This window comes from Oncorhynchus gorbuscha, linkage group LG06, assembly GCF_021184085.1.
Source record: "Oncorhynchus gorbuscha isolate QuinsamMale2020 ecotype Even-year linkage group LG06, OgorEven_v1.0, whole genome shotgun sequence".
In the NCBI taxonomy this organism is placed as follows: Eukaryota; Metazoa; Chordata; class Actinopteri; order Salmoniformes; family Salmonidae; genus Oncorhynchus; species Oncorhynchus gorbuscha.
The window spans coordinates 94,045,504-94,061,334 of NC_060178.1; the positions used below are offsets into that span (position 1 = coordinate 94,045,504).

Consider the following 15,831-nt stretch of genomic DNA (forward strand, 5'->3'; position numbering starts at 1 on the left):
CTACAGTATGTAATGGGAAAATTTGTGGATTTTTAGGAAATTAGCTTTAAAACTGCAAAATGTTCTCTCTGCCAACGAGGGGTGTGAACAGTTTGGGGTCGCATAGGTTGCAAGGTGGGAGTTTGTTACTACACCAATAAATGATGATATCTATTCCGACCTTTTCCACCTAGGAAATGATTCTGACTGGACCTTCTCAAATAGTACATGAGTAGTCCTGCTCCACAGTGCATTCTGAAAGTATTCACACGCATTCCCCTTTTCCACATTTGAATGTTACAACCTTATTCTAAAATGGATCAAATAAATAAATATTTTATCCATCTACACACGGTTGTCAGTGCATGCCAGAGCAAAAACCAAGCCATAAAGTAGGAGGAAATGTCTGTAGAGATCCGAGACAGGATTGTGTCAAGGCACAGAACTGGGGAAGGGTACCAAAAAAATGTCTGCAGGATTGAAAGTCCCCAAGAACACAGTGGCCTCATCATTCTTAAATGGAAGCAGTTTAGAACCACCAGGACTCTTCCTAGAGCTGGCCAAACTGAGCAATCGGTGGAGAAGAGCCTTGGTCAGGGAGGTAACCAAGAACCCAATGATCACCCTGACAGAGCTCCAGAGTTCCTCTGTGGAGATGGGAGAACCTTCCAGAAGGACAACCATCTCTGCAGCACTCCACCAATCAGGCCTTTATGGTAGAGTGGCCAGACAGAAGCAACTCCTCAGTAAAAGGCTTGGAGTTCGCCAAAAGGCACCTAAAGACTGTCAGACCATGAGAAACAGGATTCAATGGTCTGATGAAACCATGATTGAACTATTTTGCCTGAATGCCAAGTGTCATATCTGGAGGAAACCTTCCACCATCCCTACGGTGAAGCATGGTGGTGACAGCATCATGCTGTGGGGATGTTTTTCAGCGGCAGGGACTGGGAATCTAGTCATGATCGAGGGAAAGATGAACGGAGCAAAGTAAAGAAAGATCCTTGACGAAAACCTGCTCCAGAGCGCTCAGGACCTTAAACTGGGGGCGGAGCTTCACCTTCCAACGGGACAATGACCCTAAGCACACAGCCAAGACAACACAGGATTGGCTTCGGGACAAGTCTCCGAATGTCCTTGAGTAGAACAGCCAGAGACACTGATTAATTAACAATGAAGACACTAATAGTTTTGCTGATGAAATGAGACGGGGGAGAAGGATCAAGGAAGAGAGAAGGGGAATGAGAGCGAGAACTCAAAATTATATCTTAACTGGTTTTATTCTGTTTTCATTCAGATGTTTTGGATCTGCAGTCAACAGACAATCTGTGTCGTGCCGGGGAGCAGGTAGCCTACAAGTAGCCTTGCTGGTTAAGAACATTGGGCCAGTAACCAAAAGGTCAGTGGTTTGAATCCACAAGTGAAATGGGTGAAAAATCTGTCTACTATTGAGCAAGGCACTTAACCCTAAGTCACTCTGGATAAGATCATCTGTCAAATGCCAACATAGATAAGATGCTGTAATGTGGATAAACACATACTTTTTTAAAGGATAAAACACGGGACAACCATGACAAAGTTCCCGGATGAATGAAATCATTAGACCCTAAGTATTGACTGACTGTCTTGTCTCATGACGCCTGCCACTCTGAAATGGTGCACCACCTTGGAGCGACTTTACAATATTCAGCTGATGAGGGAATACTGCCCTCTAATGTTCAGAAACTGAAAGTGGCTGTAGAAATGTTCTACTTACCGCTAGGTGGCGTCGCTTGACAGCCCTTTGAAAATTCCTTTATCCAATTTACGGTAAACGGAAATGACTTGTAGTATGGAATGGGAGTTACAGCTTCCGTTGTCTGAGGGCGTTTTTTCAAGCTTAGCACCAGAGATTTTTGGGGTGGTGGCTGCTTGGTTTATAAGTTTGGAGCTCCACCAAGTTATTTGAGGACACTGATTTGAAGGAATTCTCCTCATTTCTAACCTATCGCAATTTGGGCTCTCCAATCCAGGCTTCAAACCTTGTTTTTCTCCTTTTTGGGAAAACAAGTTCACGCATCAAAAGAGTGGTTTACCAGCTGACCAATAAGCTACAATTTGAGCTAGCTACTGTAGCTTGATAGCTGAGAGAGGCGTCGATGCAGGCCATCAAGTGTGTTGTAGTGGGGGACGGGTAAGTTAAACCTACATTTATGTAGCTAGTTAGGTATGTTTTTATAAAATGACGTCTTACAATATATCTAGAATACATTGTCAAAGTGATTTGTTTCTAGTAGCCCACAGTTTGAGCGTTGGCTTACTAATTGGTGACAACTGTCAGTTTCCAACACTAACGTTAGCTAATTAGCGTCAGCTAAGTTAGCTTGCTAACATCAGACTGCAAACTTGTTGTGGCATACTAACTAATTGTTACTTTACGGTAACTGTTATGCATTCTCGTTTGCTGTTAGGACCACACGTTTCTTGTTAGGTTAAAATGAGTAGTGGCTAGCGAGTGAGACAAAGCCGGGAATGGAGCGATACATACAGCGATGTACTGTTATGAGAAATGATCCATTCCCAGCAACCCTTTAGTGTCCGTCCTATCATTCCACTTACTTCTTGTTACCGCCTTGCCTTGTATTATGATAAGTGACAATTTGCTACACCATTGGGTTTTGGATAATTTTCTTCCCTTTGCTTTAGATAGCTTCATACACTACTTACTATATCTCTTTAATTTAAATATGTCTGGAAAAGAGTAGTTTAACTGCCTGTTGTTAATGAACTCCACCATCAACATTATTTAGAACATAGGGACATAGTGCCATGCTTTGTCAATGCTGGTACCATGTCCTAAATAAGGTTGATGGTGGAGCTCATTAACAGGAAGTTAACTACTCTTTTCCAGACATATTTAAATTAAAGGGCTATAGTAAGTAGTGTATGAAGCTTTCTAAAGAAACTAAGAGGTTCTGATAAATATCTGCTAGATAGTGGGTCATCTTCTCAAGTCTTCATAATATGTCCCTATTGTAGAGCGAAACTCCAACATTGGATCACTACGGGATAATAGGGATGCACGAATTATCGGTGAACATATCGGAATCGGACGATATGAGCTAAAAATGGCAACATCGGTATCGGCCGACGTCTAGTTTAACGTCGAGGTGAATTTGCAGGTTGCCTTAAATAGAAGTCTGTGATTGACAGTGATGCAAATTAATACAAATCGTAGAATTATGCCTTATTTTTAAGGCTAACCGTGAGGTCCACTATTGTGGCTAGCTTCACATAGATGGGTCAGACCATTAATCAAATAAGAACTGTCTTATAAATGATTGTTATTTTAGATGACACCTAGCTATATAGTTGGCAAACTATAGCTACTGAAACAGATTATGTCGTTTTGCTATGTTTTTGGGGAAGAACATGGTTTGCATCCATGAGCTAACCGGCTCTTTTTTTTTAATGACCAGCACTGTAGGTGTGTGAGACAAATTTACCAGATTCATAGCATACGTATCGATGAATCTTTTTGACATATGAATGAGTGTAATCAATGTGTAAACTTAATGAACGTGTTAAATGTATGTGACGTGCAGTCATATTCAAGTCCTGATTGGTCAACAAGCTTATTTCAAATCAAATACAAGTTTATTTGTCACGTGCGCTGAATACAGCAGGTGTAGACCTTACAGTGAAATGCTTACTTACAGACTCGAACCAATAGTACTAAAAAAGGTATTAGGTGAACAATGGGTAGGTTAAGAAATAAAACAGTAAAAAGACAGGCTATATACAGTAGTGAGGCTATAAAAGTAGTGAAGCTACATACAGACACCGGTTAGTCAGGCGGATTGATGTAGTATGTACATGTAAATATGGTTAAAGTGACTATGCATATATGATGAACAGAGAGTAGCAGTAGCCTTGACACGTTAAATAGTATATTTTTTGACACGCAAAGACCCAAACGACGTTCTGTAGAAATCCTGTTTGAGAATGAAACGACTGAACAAATGAACAACGAAACGGCACAGCAAGTAAGTGAAAAAGGTTTTGATTGTTTTACTGCTAATGGGGGACATGTATGCGAGCAAAATAACTTTTTGGTCAGTGTGTGTGTAACCTAAATTAGGCAAGTCAGTTAAGAACAAATTCTTATTTACAATAACAGCCTACCCTGGCCAAACCCAGGCGATGCCTGGCCAATTAGGCGCCGCCCTATGGGACTCGAAATCACGGCCAGATGTGATGCAGCCTGGATTCAACTAGGGACTGTAGTGACACCTCTTGCACTGAAATGCAGTGCCATAGATCACTGCGCGTTTGTGTGATAACTTTCCCTGCTTGTTTTGTTTTTTTGGCAAGGAAAATATCCGTTTCTGCCAAAAATGTCATATCGGTGGATCACTACTTGATAATGCAGACATTTATTCATAGTTTAACTCATTGTCTCAAGTTGGCCAGTTAAACCCCTCCAAGTTCTCCTTTCAGTTTTGAAATTGACATAAACAAAACTAAAGTTGTTTATTTCTTCTCCTTATCCCTCCATCTCTCGTTTTCTCCTCCAGAGCTGTGGGTAAAACATGCCTGCTCATCAGCTACACCACCAATGCGTTCCCCGGGGAATATATACCCACAGTGTAAGTGCTCACTCTCTCACACTCTCTCTCACTCCGCAGCAGGTCTTACAAATGGCATGGAGTTTTGTCAGCAAAAGAAATGCTGTGCCAGGGTCTAAGTTATAATGCTTAACCCTTCTCCCCTACACTAGAAACATAGTGCTGCATGTTCATGAGGTGTGGTTTTAATTTTTTCCTGTTGAATCAGGAAATTATATATTTAGCCTGTAGAATCATTGACATTTACTGGTTGCCATTATTTCCTGGTTGTGTGCTAATCACTTCCCTGATGTCATTGTGGCGTAACAATATGCATCTCTCTCTGCAGCTTTGACAACTACTCTGCCAATGTGATGGTTGATGGGAAACCAGTGAATCTGGGTCTATGGGATACAGCAGGACAGGAAGACTACGACAGACTCCGACCACTGTCCTATCCACAGACGGTAAAAAAACAGGAGAAATGTACTGTTGTCACTAGTGTCATAATTAGTGACATAATTAGTGACTATCTTCATTTCTATCAGTGCATTGCTGTCAGCGGGCGTAAAGCATCAATTCATACAACGAGTAGGCAACTAGATTCAGCCGCGGGTTGATTTGTCGCAGTGGATGGTTCGGGAGTTCATAAACTCTGTCTGTGTGGTTAATTTGTACCATTAACTATAGTAATTTCTACACTGAAAATTGAGCAATGCTAAGCCCAAAAATAGTGTGTTTGAAAATAACAATTTCATACCTTGATTTACATTGAGACACAATCACTTCTCTTTTATTTGTGGGAATACTTGGGAACAGACTGCCTAAATTTGTAGTTTTCAGCTGAATTCCTGGTGTTAGCTGAATATCCCCCTCAAAAACATTGTTTGCGTTCCGGTTTTGACAACATTGTGAACAATTTAACGCAAGTTATTCAGGGCGTTGGGGAAAGGCATATTGCATTGTTGCCAACATTGAGCATTTATTATGTTAGTCTGCATGTATGGGGATGAGAGTACAGTCCTCTGCCCATAGTACCTAAACAATGTCTGGAGCAGGCATTAAGTGAAAGAGTGCTCTGTCTGCCCCTTTGTCTGCCCTCATTCTGGGCTCTGACTCCTCCCATCAATTGACAGTGGTCAGTGTTCAGGGAAACTTTGTCCTAGATTGAGGACTGGTTCATAAACTCTGTCTGTGTGGTTAATTTGTACCATTCATCATCTCCATGAATTGCAACTCAGTTTTTCATGGTGGATCTTATATAAATTATGCTGTTTGTTTCCTCTCAACAGGATGTGTTCTTGATTTGCTTCTCCCTCGTGAGTCCTGCCTCCTTTGAAAATGTCCGTGCCAAGGTGAGCCATAGCCTTGGCTTTGTTTATCTAGTTCTGTTATAACTTAATGCTTTATCATCAAGGTCATTGCTTGAAAGGGTGGATTTTATCCACATACCCAAAACAACTGATGTATTGACTTGATAGGTAGGCCTCTTACAGTAATATCCTGATCCTATCCTGACTGACTTGTCCATGTCCTCCGTAGTGGTACCCAGAGGTGAGACACCACTGCCCCAACACCCCCATCATCCTGGTGGGCACCAAGCTGGATCTGAGAGACGACAAGGACACCATCGAGAAGCTGAAGGAGAAGAAACTCACCCCCATCACCTACCCCCAGGGCCTGGCCATGGCCAAAGAGATTGGTTAGTTTACTGATGGTACTTAGTCTTGTCCAGGGGGTTACTGTACATCAAGGTGCCTCAGTACAGAAACAGGAGAGGGGCTAGTGTCCTGTCCAGGGGGGTACTGTAAATCAAGGTGCCTCAGTACAGAAACAGGAGAGGGGCTAGTGTCCTGTCCAGGGGGGTACTGTAAATCAAGGTGCCTCAGTACAGAAACAGGAGAGGGGCTAGTGTCCTGTCCAGGGGGGTACTGTAAATCAAGGTGCCTCAGTACAGAAACAGGAGAGGGGCTAGTGTCCTGTCCAGGGGGGTACTGTAAATCAAGGTGCCTCAGTACAGAAACAGGAGAGGGGCTAGTGTCCTGTCCAGGGGGGTACTGTAAATCAAGGTGCCTCAGTACAGAAACAGGAGAGGGGCTAGTGTCCTGTCCAGGGGGGTACTGTAAATCAAGGTGCCTCAGTACAGAAACAGGAGAGGGGCTAGTGTCCTGTCCAGGGGGGTACTGTAAATCAAGGTGCCTCAGTACAGAAACAGGAGAGGGGCTAGTGTCCTGTCCAGGGGGGTACTGTACATCAAGGTGCCTCACTACAGAAACAGGAGAGGGGCTAGTGTCCTGTCCAGGGGGGTACTGTACATCAAGGTGCCTCACTACAGAAACAGGAGATGGGCTGTTCTGGCTCGGACAAGGCTTACTTAGTTCTTAGTAGTACTTTAGGGGCCAGTTTCCCGGACGTAGAGTAAGCCTATTACTGGACTACACAGCAATGTCAATGCAGTTTTTTCATAGCTTAACCTGGCTCCGCTCAGGGTAGTCATAGCTATTAGTCTATTTAGGATTTTAATGAATGAAATCCCTATTTGCTGTTATGTTGACTGCCAGCCTGTCTCTCTACAGGAGCAGTAAAGTACCTGGAATGCTCAGCCTTGACACAGCGTGGCCTTAAGACAGTATTTGACGAAGCCATCCGGGCGGTCCTGTGTCCCCCACCTGTCAAGAAGAGGAAGAGGAAGTGCTCACTACTCTAAATTCTGTAGACAGGAAGTAGGAAGTCACGCTGCAGTCTGAGCTCACCTATTGGTAATGAATAAGAGGGCGGGGGAGTGTCTTAGGAGGAAGGGGGAGGATTCTACAAAAACCATATGTATCCAGATATAATTTTTTTCTCTTTCACATTGTAATTGGTACATACTACTTAAATATGATTGATTTTATTATATGAAGCTTACAATGAACTCTTCTTCAGCTCTAGGAAGAAGGGGGTTGGACAAGCCCTACATGTTTTCCCCTACACTAAGAAATTCCTGCTGCCTTCAAAAATGTTCCCTTTTTTTATGTTCCTGGAAGGTAATACTAATTGCGCTTTTCAATTTCGGTCTCTTTCCACTCAGAGTCCATATTGTTTGTTTACAGACTTCAATGAATTGAGGTGTTGCCAAAATTCCTACTTCATATAACGGTCATCACTTTCTAGGAGCTCCGTGTACACTAAATGTCATGATTTCTTGTTTTTTCTCTTCTGTACAATGTTTGCGATCATAATTTGCTTAATCTTGACAAAACGGTTTATAGCTCAAGAGAAATCTAAATAAACAAATTCTAAGTGTTGTACTAGCTGTTAAGTTCTATAATCATACTCTTATGTAGATTTTGATCAATCATTTCTCCCCAGGTGAATGTTATCCACCTTGGAATACATTGTCAAAACAACTGATGTCAGTCATGGATAATAGCTATCACGTTATACCTAGGTGGATGTAAATGCATATTAGATCAATCCAAATCTCTACTTATTGTACTTGGTGCTCCCCCTTGGTCTGAGAAAAGATCCAGTATTTTGCATTCTTAAGGTGTCTAGACTAAGAATGCACCTGACCAGGTGTATAGGTGAACCTATTGGTCAGAAAGAGGATGGGGAATGGTTATTTTTATCAGACCAATTTAGATGGATCCCTCTTGTTGGATTAAACAACAGTTTCAAAACATGAGTGTTACTGTACATAAATACATCCATTGTATGAGTGTAGTCCGCCAGCTTTACACTCCAGACACCTGGTGCATCATTACCTTTTTCTTATAGGCCTTGTTTGTTTTTATGGTAGAATCTAGGCCTGTATTTGACATTATTCCCTTTTAACAGGTTCTGTCAGCAGTTGCCATCTGTCCAGTCCTTTAAAAAACGTATAGTACACGTGTGAAGAATCTGGAGTTTGTTTGCTACTCGAAAGGATGCCATTGACATGATGCTATGTAAACATTACTATTACTGTATCACTAAACTATTGTAATAGCGTTCAGAAGAAGACTGACCATGTCTTTGGTTTACAGTAGCTTCTAATGGCTGTATTTACAATATACAGTAGTTCAGTGGTTCAGTGCTCTTTATTTTTGACTGAGTGAGAGGCTGTTGCTCTGAGGTATTACCAGTGTACTAATGAATGGCACATTGAAAGAACTCTATTTTTGTTCTGCTTTTATTTGGACATGATAGTGGTTACTCTGCTGAATTTTTTTTTAAGCAAATAAATTCATTTAATCTCTGCCTGTTGTCAGCTTTAAGTTCTGTTGTGCGGCTGTAGGAATGTAAGCATTTTCCACCCACTCCCTTAACAGAACAGAAGGGTATACTACAAAACAAGATCAACTACTTAGCCAGCTAACTTAACTAAATATTCTGAAATCACTTTTTTTGGTTGAGTTTAAAATGGGCATGGTCTACTTAACTCCATAACTAAACATATCTATGTTTAGCTTTCTTTATGAACCAGAAAATAAACTATTTCTGATTGTTTATCAAGATTAGCTGGCTAACTAATTGATCCTGCTTTGTAGTAAACCCCCTCAGGTTGTATGTATTCAGATCCCTTGACTTTTTCCACATTTTGTTTTGTTACAGCCTTATTCTAAAATGAATTAAATTAGTTTTTAAATTGTAGCCAATATATAAAGTAAAATTAATACCATATTTACGTAACTAAATGAGACTTAAAATTGAGCTCCGGTGCATCCTGTTTCAATTGATCATCCTTGAGATGTTTCTACAACTTGATTGGAGTTCAACTGATTGGCCATGATTTGGAAAGGCATGCAACACAGTTAACAGTGCATGTCAGAGCATAAACCTGAGTTTGAAGGATTTGTCTGTAGAGCATGAGAGAGGAGTGAGTCATGGCACAGATCTGGGGAAGAGTACCAACAAAAATTATTCAGCATTGAAGGTCCCCAAGAACACAGTGGCCTCATTCTTAAATGGAAGAAGTTTGGAACCACCAAGACTCTTCCTAAGAGCTTTGGTGGATTGCTGCAATCAGGCCTTTATGGTAGAGTGGCCAGATGGAAGCCACTCCTCAGTAAAAGGTACATGACAGACCGCTTGGAGTTAGCCTAAAGGACTCTGACAACGAAAGGATTCTCTTGTCTGATGAAACCAATATTGATCTCCTTGGCCTGAATGCCAAGCGTCACAGGAAACCTGGCACCATCCGTACGGTGAGGCATGGTGGTGGCAGCATCATGCTGTTGGGATGTTATTCAGCGGCAGGGACTGGGAGACTAGTCAGGATCGAGGGAAAGATGTACAGAGATCCTTGATAACCTGCTCCAGGGCGCTCAGGACCTCAGACTGGAGCGAAGGTTCACTTTCCAGCAGGACAATGACCCTAAGCACACAGCCAAAACGATGCAGGAATGGCTTCATGACAAGTCTCAATGTTGAGTGGCCCAGCCCGAGCCTGGACTTGAACAACTCTGGAGAGCTCTGAAAATGCTGTGCAGCGACACTCTCCATCCAAACTGACAGAGAATAATGGCAGAACCTCCCCAAATACAGGTGTGCCAAACTTGTAGTGTCATTGTCTCTACCTTGCCCTTTGTGCTGCTGTCTGTGCCCAGTAGTGTTTGTAGCGCTGCAGTGTTGTCCTATTTTTAATCCCGTTGCCGCAGAAGGCTTTTTTGCCTTTTGGGAAGCTGTCCTTGTAGTAAGAATTTAACAGACTTGTCTTGTTAAAATTACCCAAATTGAGGCTGTAATCGCTGCGAATGTGCTGCAAAGGACAGAGTAAAGGGTCTGAATACATATTTCAATGTTAAAAAAATGTAATGAGCAAATGTTTCTAAAAACCCGTTTATGCTTTGACATTATGGTTGTCTATTTTCTGGGATCCTTTATTTCAGCTCATGAAATCAACACTTCACACATTGATATCTGAAGTCATGGCATAGTACTGTTTTCAGTCAGGAGTCTCACTTGCCTTTACCCACTGGTTCACTGGCCTGTCAGAGACCGACATCTGCCCCCCTTCACTAACCCTCAGTGTAACAGGACCTTGGGCGGACTGGGTACTCTTTCCTCCTGCTCCACACACATCCAATGTGATCCCTCTTCCATATTGTCTCGATCCAGAACCCATTGTCTGGAGGTAGGTACAATAGCTACAATACCAGTGGGTCTCTAAACCACCCAACAAACATTCCAACATTAGAACAAAAAGTTGACATAGCAAGTAAGTGTTTGCATGCACTCTGCAGCTGGAACAGGAATGTTATTTTTAACAGGACCTTACTACAAACGGGCTGGATCACTTCCGCGCTGTCCCATTTGGAAAACTTCCCATGCTATTTCAAAGCAACGTAATAATTCTTAAACCTCCGTGCTGTACAATGAGTGGCTCAGCCACGGTGGCCAAAACATTTGCTCAACAAGGGTGCAGAGTTTACATTTAGCTTTTGGATTCTCACGTCAGTGATAATCTCACTGTAAACTGATTCCTGCTTCGAGGCTGCGTTAAAACGCGCTACAGGACTTCAATGGGCATATTTAAATGCTGCCAAGACAGTTTGAGGACCCCCCAAAAACAAAAAATCCTCCATCTCAGGTTCTCAACCATTCTCTTGCATACAGTATTATACTGTACTAGTCTGACAATGGAAGAACACATTAAGCAAAAGAAACTCATGTTTATGTTTTATCACAAAACAAGAATGAATGACATAGCACATGGACATTAATCATTTTATTTGCATGTCCCTGACAAAAGTAAAATAGATACATGTACACAAAATGTCTCTTCCAAAGACAAAACATAATCCATCTCCCTGATATAGTCTCTCAGACTATCCAATACAAACAGAGCAGATAAGTAACCAGATCAGACCAGCAGTCTCTCAATGGCCATCTGGGTAGACTGGATCTGGGGCTTCAGCTGAGAACCCTCCTTGATGGTGACCGAGGTGGCGATGACCGGGCGGGAGACCCCACAGGCGCGCCCCAGGGCCTGTTTGGATCGCACAAACACATAGGGGACATTCTTGTCCTCGCAGAGCAGTGGCAGGTGGAGGATGATCTCCAGTGGCTCAGCATCAGCAGCCATCACAATGAACTCGGAGATACCACGGTTCAATGTCTTGGTGGCTGGAAGAGGGTAGACAAGATTCAAGGATTAATGACATGTCTTTGATAGATTAATAGTGCAGAATGAGACCCCCATGGATAACGTGTAGTGATTACGGTCGTAATCGGAGCAGAATTTGAAACATCTAATCAGTGGTCTGAGACCAAGCACACAACCTTCATTCAGGGGTAGACGTAACATAGTAAACAAATCTGGGACACTTAAATTAGTTTGATATGTTACATTGGTATCGTATGTATTCATTTGTGGATGTCCATCCATTTCATGCGATATATTAAGAATTTGCAATGCATATGTTACAAATTCCAATTAGTTGTGGCTAACATTAGCCAGGCTAAATGTTAAGGCTAAGAGTTAACCCAGTATTGGACTAAAGGAGAGCACGGTAATCCTTAAGACTTTCCCATCTGAAACAGTTCAAAACAGTTTGTGCATATATGACAATATTTCGTAACATTTGTTTGTTTCTTTAGGCTTCCAGCAAGCAGTTTGGAATTCTATACCCAGTCGTTGGTGACTGGTCAACAGTAGGGATTCGTCAATGAAGTGCTGTTATTTAGCAATATAAATTAGCATATAAACAAGTCTAGCTTGAGAAATACTGCACCAAACACCTTAGTTTGATGTAAAATTACATGACCAAGATGTCTGCAAAAAAAAATCAAAATGAATGAAAGATTTGAGTTTGATTAATTGCATTTTGAGGAAGTGTATACTGGCTAAGACATCTCAAGATGGACAAACAGTACCGTTGTCACTCAGTTTAAGCGAAAGTTGAATAAATGCAAGCACACTCGTTCGGTTCACATAACAGAGTTGGCCTAGGTGCCAGCCGAACCGTAGCATGCGGAAGCTTTTAGTCCAAGGATCTTACATTTTCAGTTTAAAGGGCGAATTGGCTCTTGGCCAACTTCTGGCCAACTTCTGGCCAACTTCTGGCCAACTTCTGGCCAACTTCTTTTGTGGATTTCAGATTTGAGGTGAATAATACTTGTTTGTTTTTTTTAATTGGTGAGGTTGAGAGTTTTTGAAAACAAATATCTAAAAAAAGAGATCGGAAGAAAATATATATATAAGACGACTGACTGCTATGCCAACTTGGGGAAATGTTATCATTTTATTTTTCAGCCAATATGAAAGATAAGGTCCCACAAGCGATGCGTGTTAATGTTCAGACCTGAGTGTCACGGCTATTAACAAAACTCTCCCCTAGAGTCATGATCAAGGGCTGGGTTTGGGGTAGTCATCATGCTAAGTAGTTGCAAAGGTCTAAAATGGTAGTAAGTAGTTGCCAAGCAGCTACAAAGTAGTTACTAAATACCTAAAGTTGTCAGCGATGCAATTCAAACGCACAACCTTTGGGTTGTTTCAAATGTCACATGTACAATTACAGTGGCATGCCTTTCATGCAAGTTCTAAACCCAACAATGCAGTAATCAATAACAATGTAAAACTCCAAATAATGTAAGGTAAAACTGTAATATTTGTGTTGTGGAGAAGTGACCAGGCAGGAGACGGGAGTACAGTTAGTTTTCGTTTAGTCAAAAACCCCTTGTGCTCTACAGTTCCCGGCATTCCAGTGCGCCAGTGCATTTCCTATTAGGTGTAGTAACGTAACACTGCCGTAATGCATTACTGCTTAGTAACAGCACAGTAACTAATATAAACAGATGTAGATCCCAGATACTACACTCATAACCATACTAAACGTAACATATACATATTATCGTGTACTGTGTTACGTCTAGTCTATGAGACCAGCTTGCCTGTACCATATAGCCAGATGTATTGGACGCTAGTGTAATGCTTATCGCAGAAAGGATAGGGTACATTTATTATCGATATATTACCAATTTGCTATTACTCATTGTGTCATATTCCCTTACCCTCATTGGCCCCTTTCCTCAACTGTTTGTAGTTGGAGGCTTGCTGAACGAGGTCCAGGATGGTTTTGGACAGTGTGGCGTCGGCCAGGGGGTAGGCCTTGGGATTCACTTCAGCTTCAGTCTGAAAAGAAACACAAAACAGTTAGATGTGGAAACTGACTGGCAGAGAACGAAACAACGCTATCCTTATCAATTAACTAGCTACGATACTAGCGGTATCCACCTACCGTTAGTTAGCTAGCAAGCCAACAAACAGGTAACTGACCATCTCGAATCCCACCGTACCTTCTCCGCTATGCAATCCGGTTTCCGAGCCGGTCACGGGTGCACCTCAGCCACACTCAAGGTACTAAACGACATCATAACCGCCATCGATAAAAGACAGTACTGTGCACCCGTCTTCATCGACCTTGCCAAGGCTTTCGACTCTGTCAATCACCATATTCTTATCGGCAGACTCAGTAGCCTCAGTTTTTCGGATGACTGCCTTGCCTGGTTTACCAATTACTTTGCAGACAGAGTTCAGTGTGTCAAATCGGAGGGCATGCTGTCCGGTCCTCTGGCAGTCTCTATGGGGGTGCCACAGGGTTCAATTCTCGGGCCGACTCTTTTCTCTGTATATATCAATGATGTTGCTCTTGCTGCAGGCGATTCCCTGATCCACCTCTACGCAGACGACACCATTGTATACACTTTCGGCCCTTCATTGGACACTGTGCTATCTAACCTCCAATCGAGCTTCAATGCCATACAACACTCCTTCCGTGGCCTCCAACTGCTCTTAAACGCTAGTAAAACCAAATGCATGCTTTTCAACCGATCGCTGCCTGCACCCGCATGCCCGACTAGCATCACCACACTGGATGGCTCCGACCTTGAATATGTGGACACCTATAAGTACCTAGGTGTCTGGCTAGACTGCAAACTCTCCTTCCAGACCCATATCAAACATCTCCAATCGAAAATCAAATCAAGAATCGGCTTTCTATTCCGCAACAAAGCCTCCTTCACTCACGCTGCCAAGCTTACCCTAGTAAAACTGACTATCCTACCGATCCTCGACTTCGGCGACGTCATCTACAAAATTGCTTCCAACACTCTACTCAGCAAACTGGATGCAGTTTATCACAGTGCCATCCGTTTTGTCACTAAAGCACCTTATATTACCCACCACTGCGACTTGTATGCTCTAGTCGGCTGGCCCTCACTACATATTCGTCGCCAGACCCACTGGCTTCAGGTCATCTACAAGGCCATGCTAGGCAAAGCTCCGCCTTATCTCAGCTCACTGGTCACGATGGCAACACCCATCCGTAGCACGCGCTCCAGCAGGTGTATCTCATTGATCATCCCTAAAGCCAACACCTCATTCGGCCGCCTTTTGTTCCAGTACTCTGCTGCCTGTGACTGGAACGAATTGCAAAAATCGCTGAAGTTGGAGACTTTTATCTCCCACACCAACTTCAAACATCAGCTAGCTGAGCAGCTAACCGATCACTGCAGCTGTACATAATCTATTGGTAAATAGCACACCCATTTTCACCTACCTCATCCCCAGTTTTTATTTATTTACTTTTCTGCTCTTTTGCACACCAATATCTCTACCTGTACATGATCATTTATCACTTCAGTGTTAATCTGCAATATTGTAATTATTCGCCTACCTCCTCATGCCTTTTGCACACATTGTATATAGACTCCCCTTTTTTTCTCTGTGTTATTGACTTGTTAATTGTTTATTCCATGTGTAACTCTGTGTTGTCTGTTCACACTGCTATGCTTTATCTTGGCCAGGTCGCAGTTGCAAATGAGAACCTGTTCTCAACTAGCCTACCTGGTTAAATAAAGGTGAAATAAAATAAAAAATAAATAAAGAAAGAAAAATCTAACCGAAGCAGTTTATTCAAACACTCACCATGATTATTTGTGTTTATTTCTGATATTTGTCCTCTCGGCGAACGCTTCACGGAGGACTATATAGCCTGCGATTGAGGTTTCGGTAAAACAAATTATTTCTGTTGATACGACCGTTTGTGTTCTCAAAAGCTCGAGGAACTTCTACATGAAACTACTTTGTAACAATAATAGCACAGCGGTAACATCACGTGTGTGAGATTGAGTGTGGAACGCATTCGTATACGAGGGCTCTGCTCGCTGAACTGGACAGGAAGTGCATTGTTTGAGCCCAAATTGTCCCGCCCACGTTCTTCTTTTTGCTTTGGTTTCGTTTCCACAGCCAGTAGTCACGGTTATTTTCAATGTAATTAAATTTGCATGTTGTGCATTTTCA

The 15,831-nt window shown here is 42.3% G+C and overlaps 2 protein-coding genes across 2 annotated transcripts; one reads left to right on the forward strand and one right to left on the reverse strand.

Annotated features, from left to right (window-relative positions):
* The first annotated feature begins 1,828 nt into the window (after positions 1 to 1,828).
* LOC124038579 (ras-related C3 botulinum toxin substrate 1) lies at positions 1,829 to 8,785 on the forward strand. Its single transcript, XM_046354624.1, has 6 exons — positions 1,829 to 2,152; positions 4,536 to 4,607; positions 4,915 to 5,032; positions 5,858 to 5,920; positions 6,108 to 6,267; positions 7,142 to 8,785. The coding sequence occupies exons 1-6, from the start codon at positions 2,118 to 2,120 to the stop codon at positions 7,270 to 7,272; spliced, it is 579 nt and encodes a 192-aa protein (XP_046210580.1). The 5' UTR covers positions 1,829 to 2,117; the 3' UTR covers positions 7,273 to 8,785.
* Positions 8,786 to 11,241: 2,456 nt separating this feature from the next.
* On the reverse strand, positions 11,242 to 15,826 carry LOC124038583 (NHP2-like protein 1). The gene is made up of 3 exons (XM_046354631.1): positions 15,457 to 15,826; positions 13,542 to 13,662; positions 11,242 to 11,654 (listed from the first exon to the last, which is right to left on the reverse strand). The coding sequence occupies exons 1-3, from the start codon at positions 15,457 to 15,459 to the stop codon at positions 11,392 to 11,394; spliced, it is 387 nt and encodes a 128-aa protein (XP_046210587.1). The 5' UTR covers positions 15,460 to 15,826; the 3' UTR covers positions 11,242 to 11,391.
* Between the last annotated feature and the right edge of the window lie 5 nt (positions 15,827 to 15,831).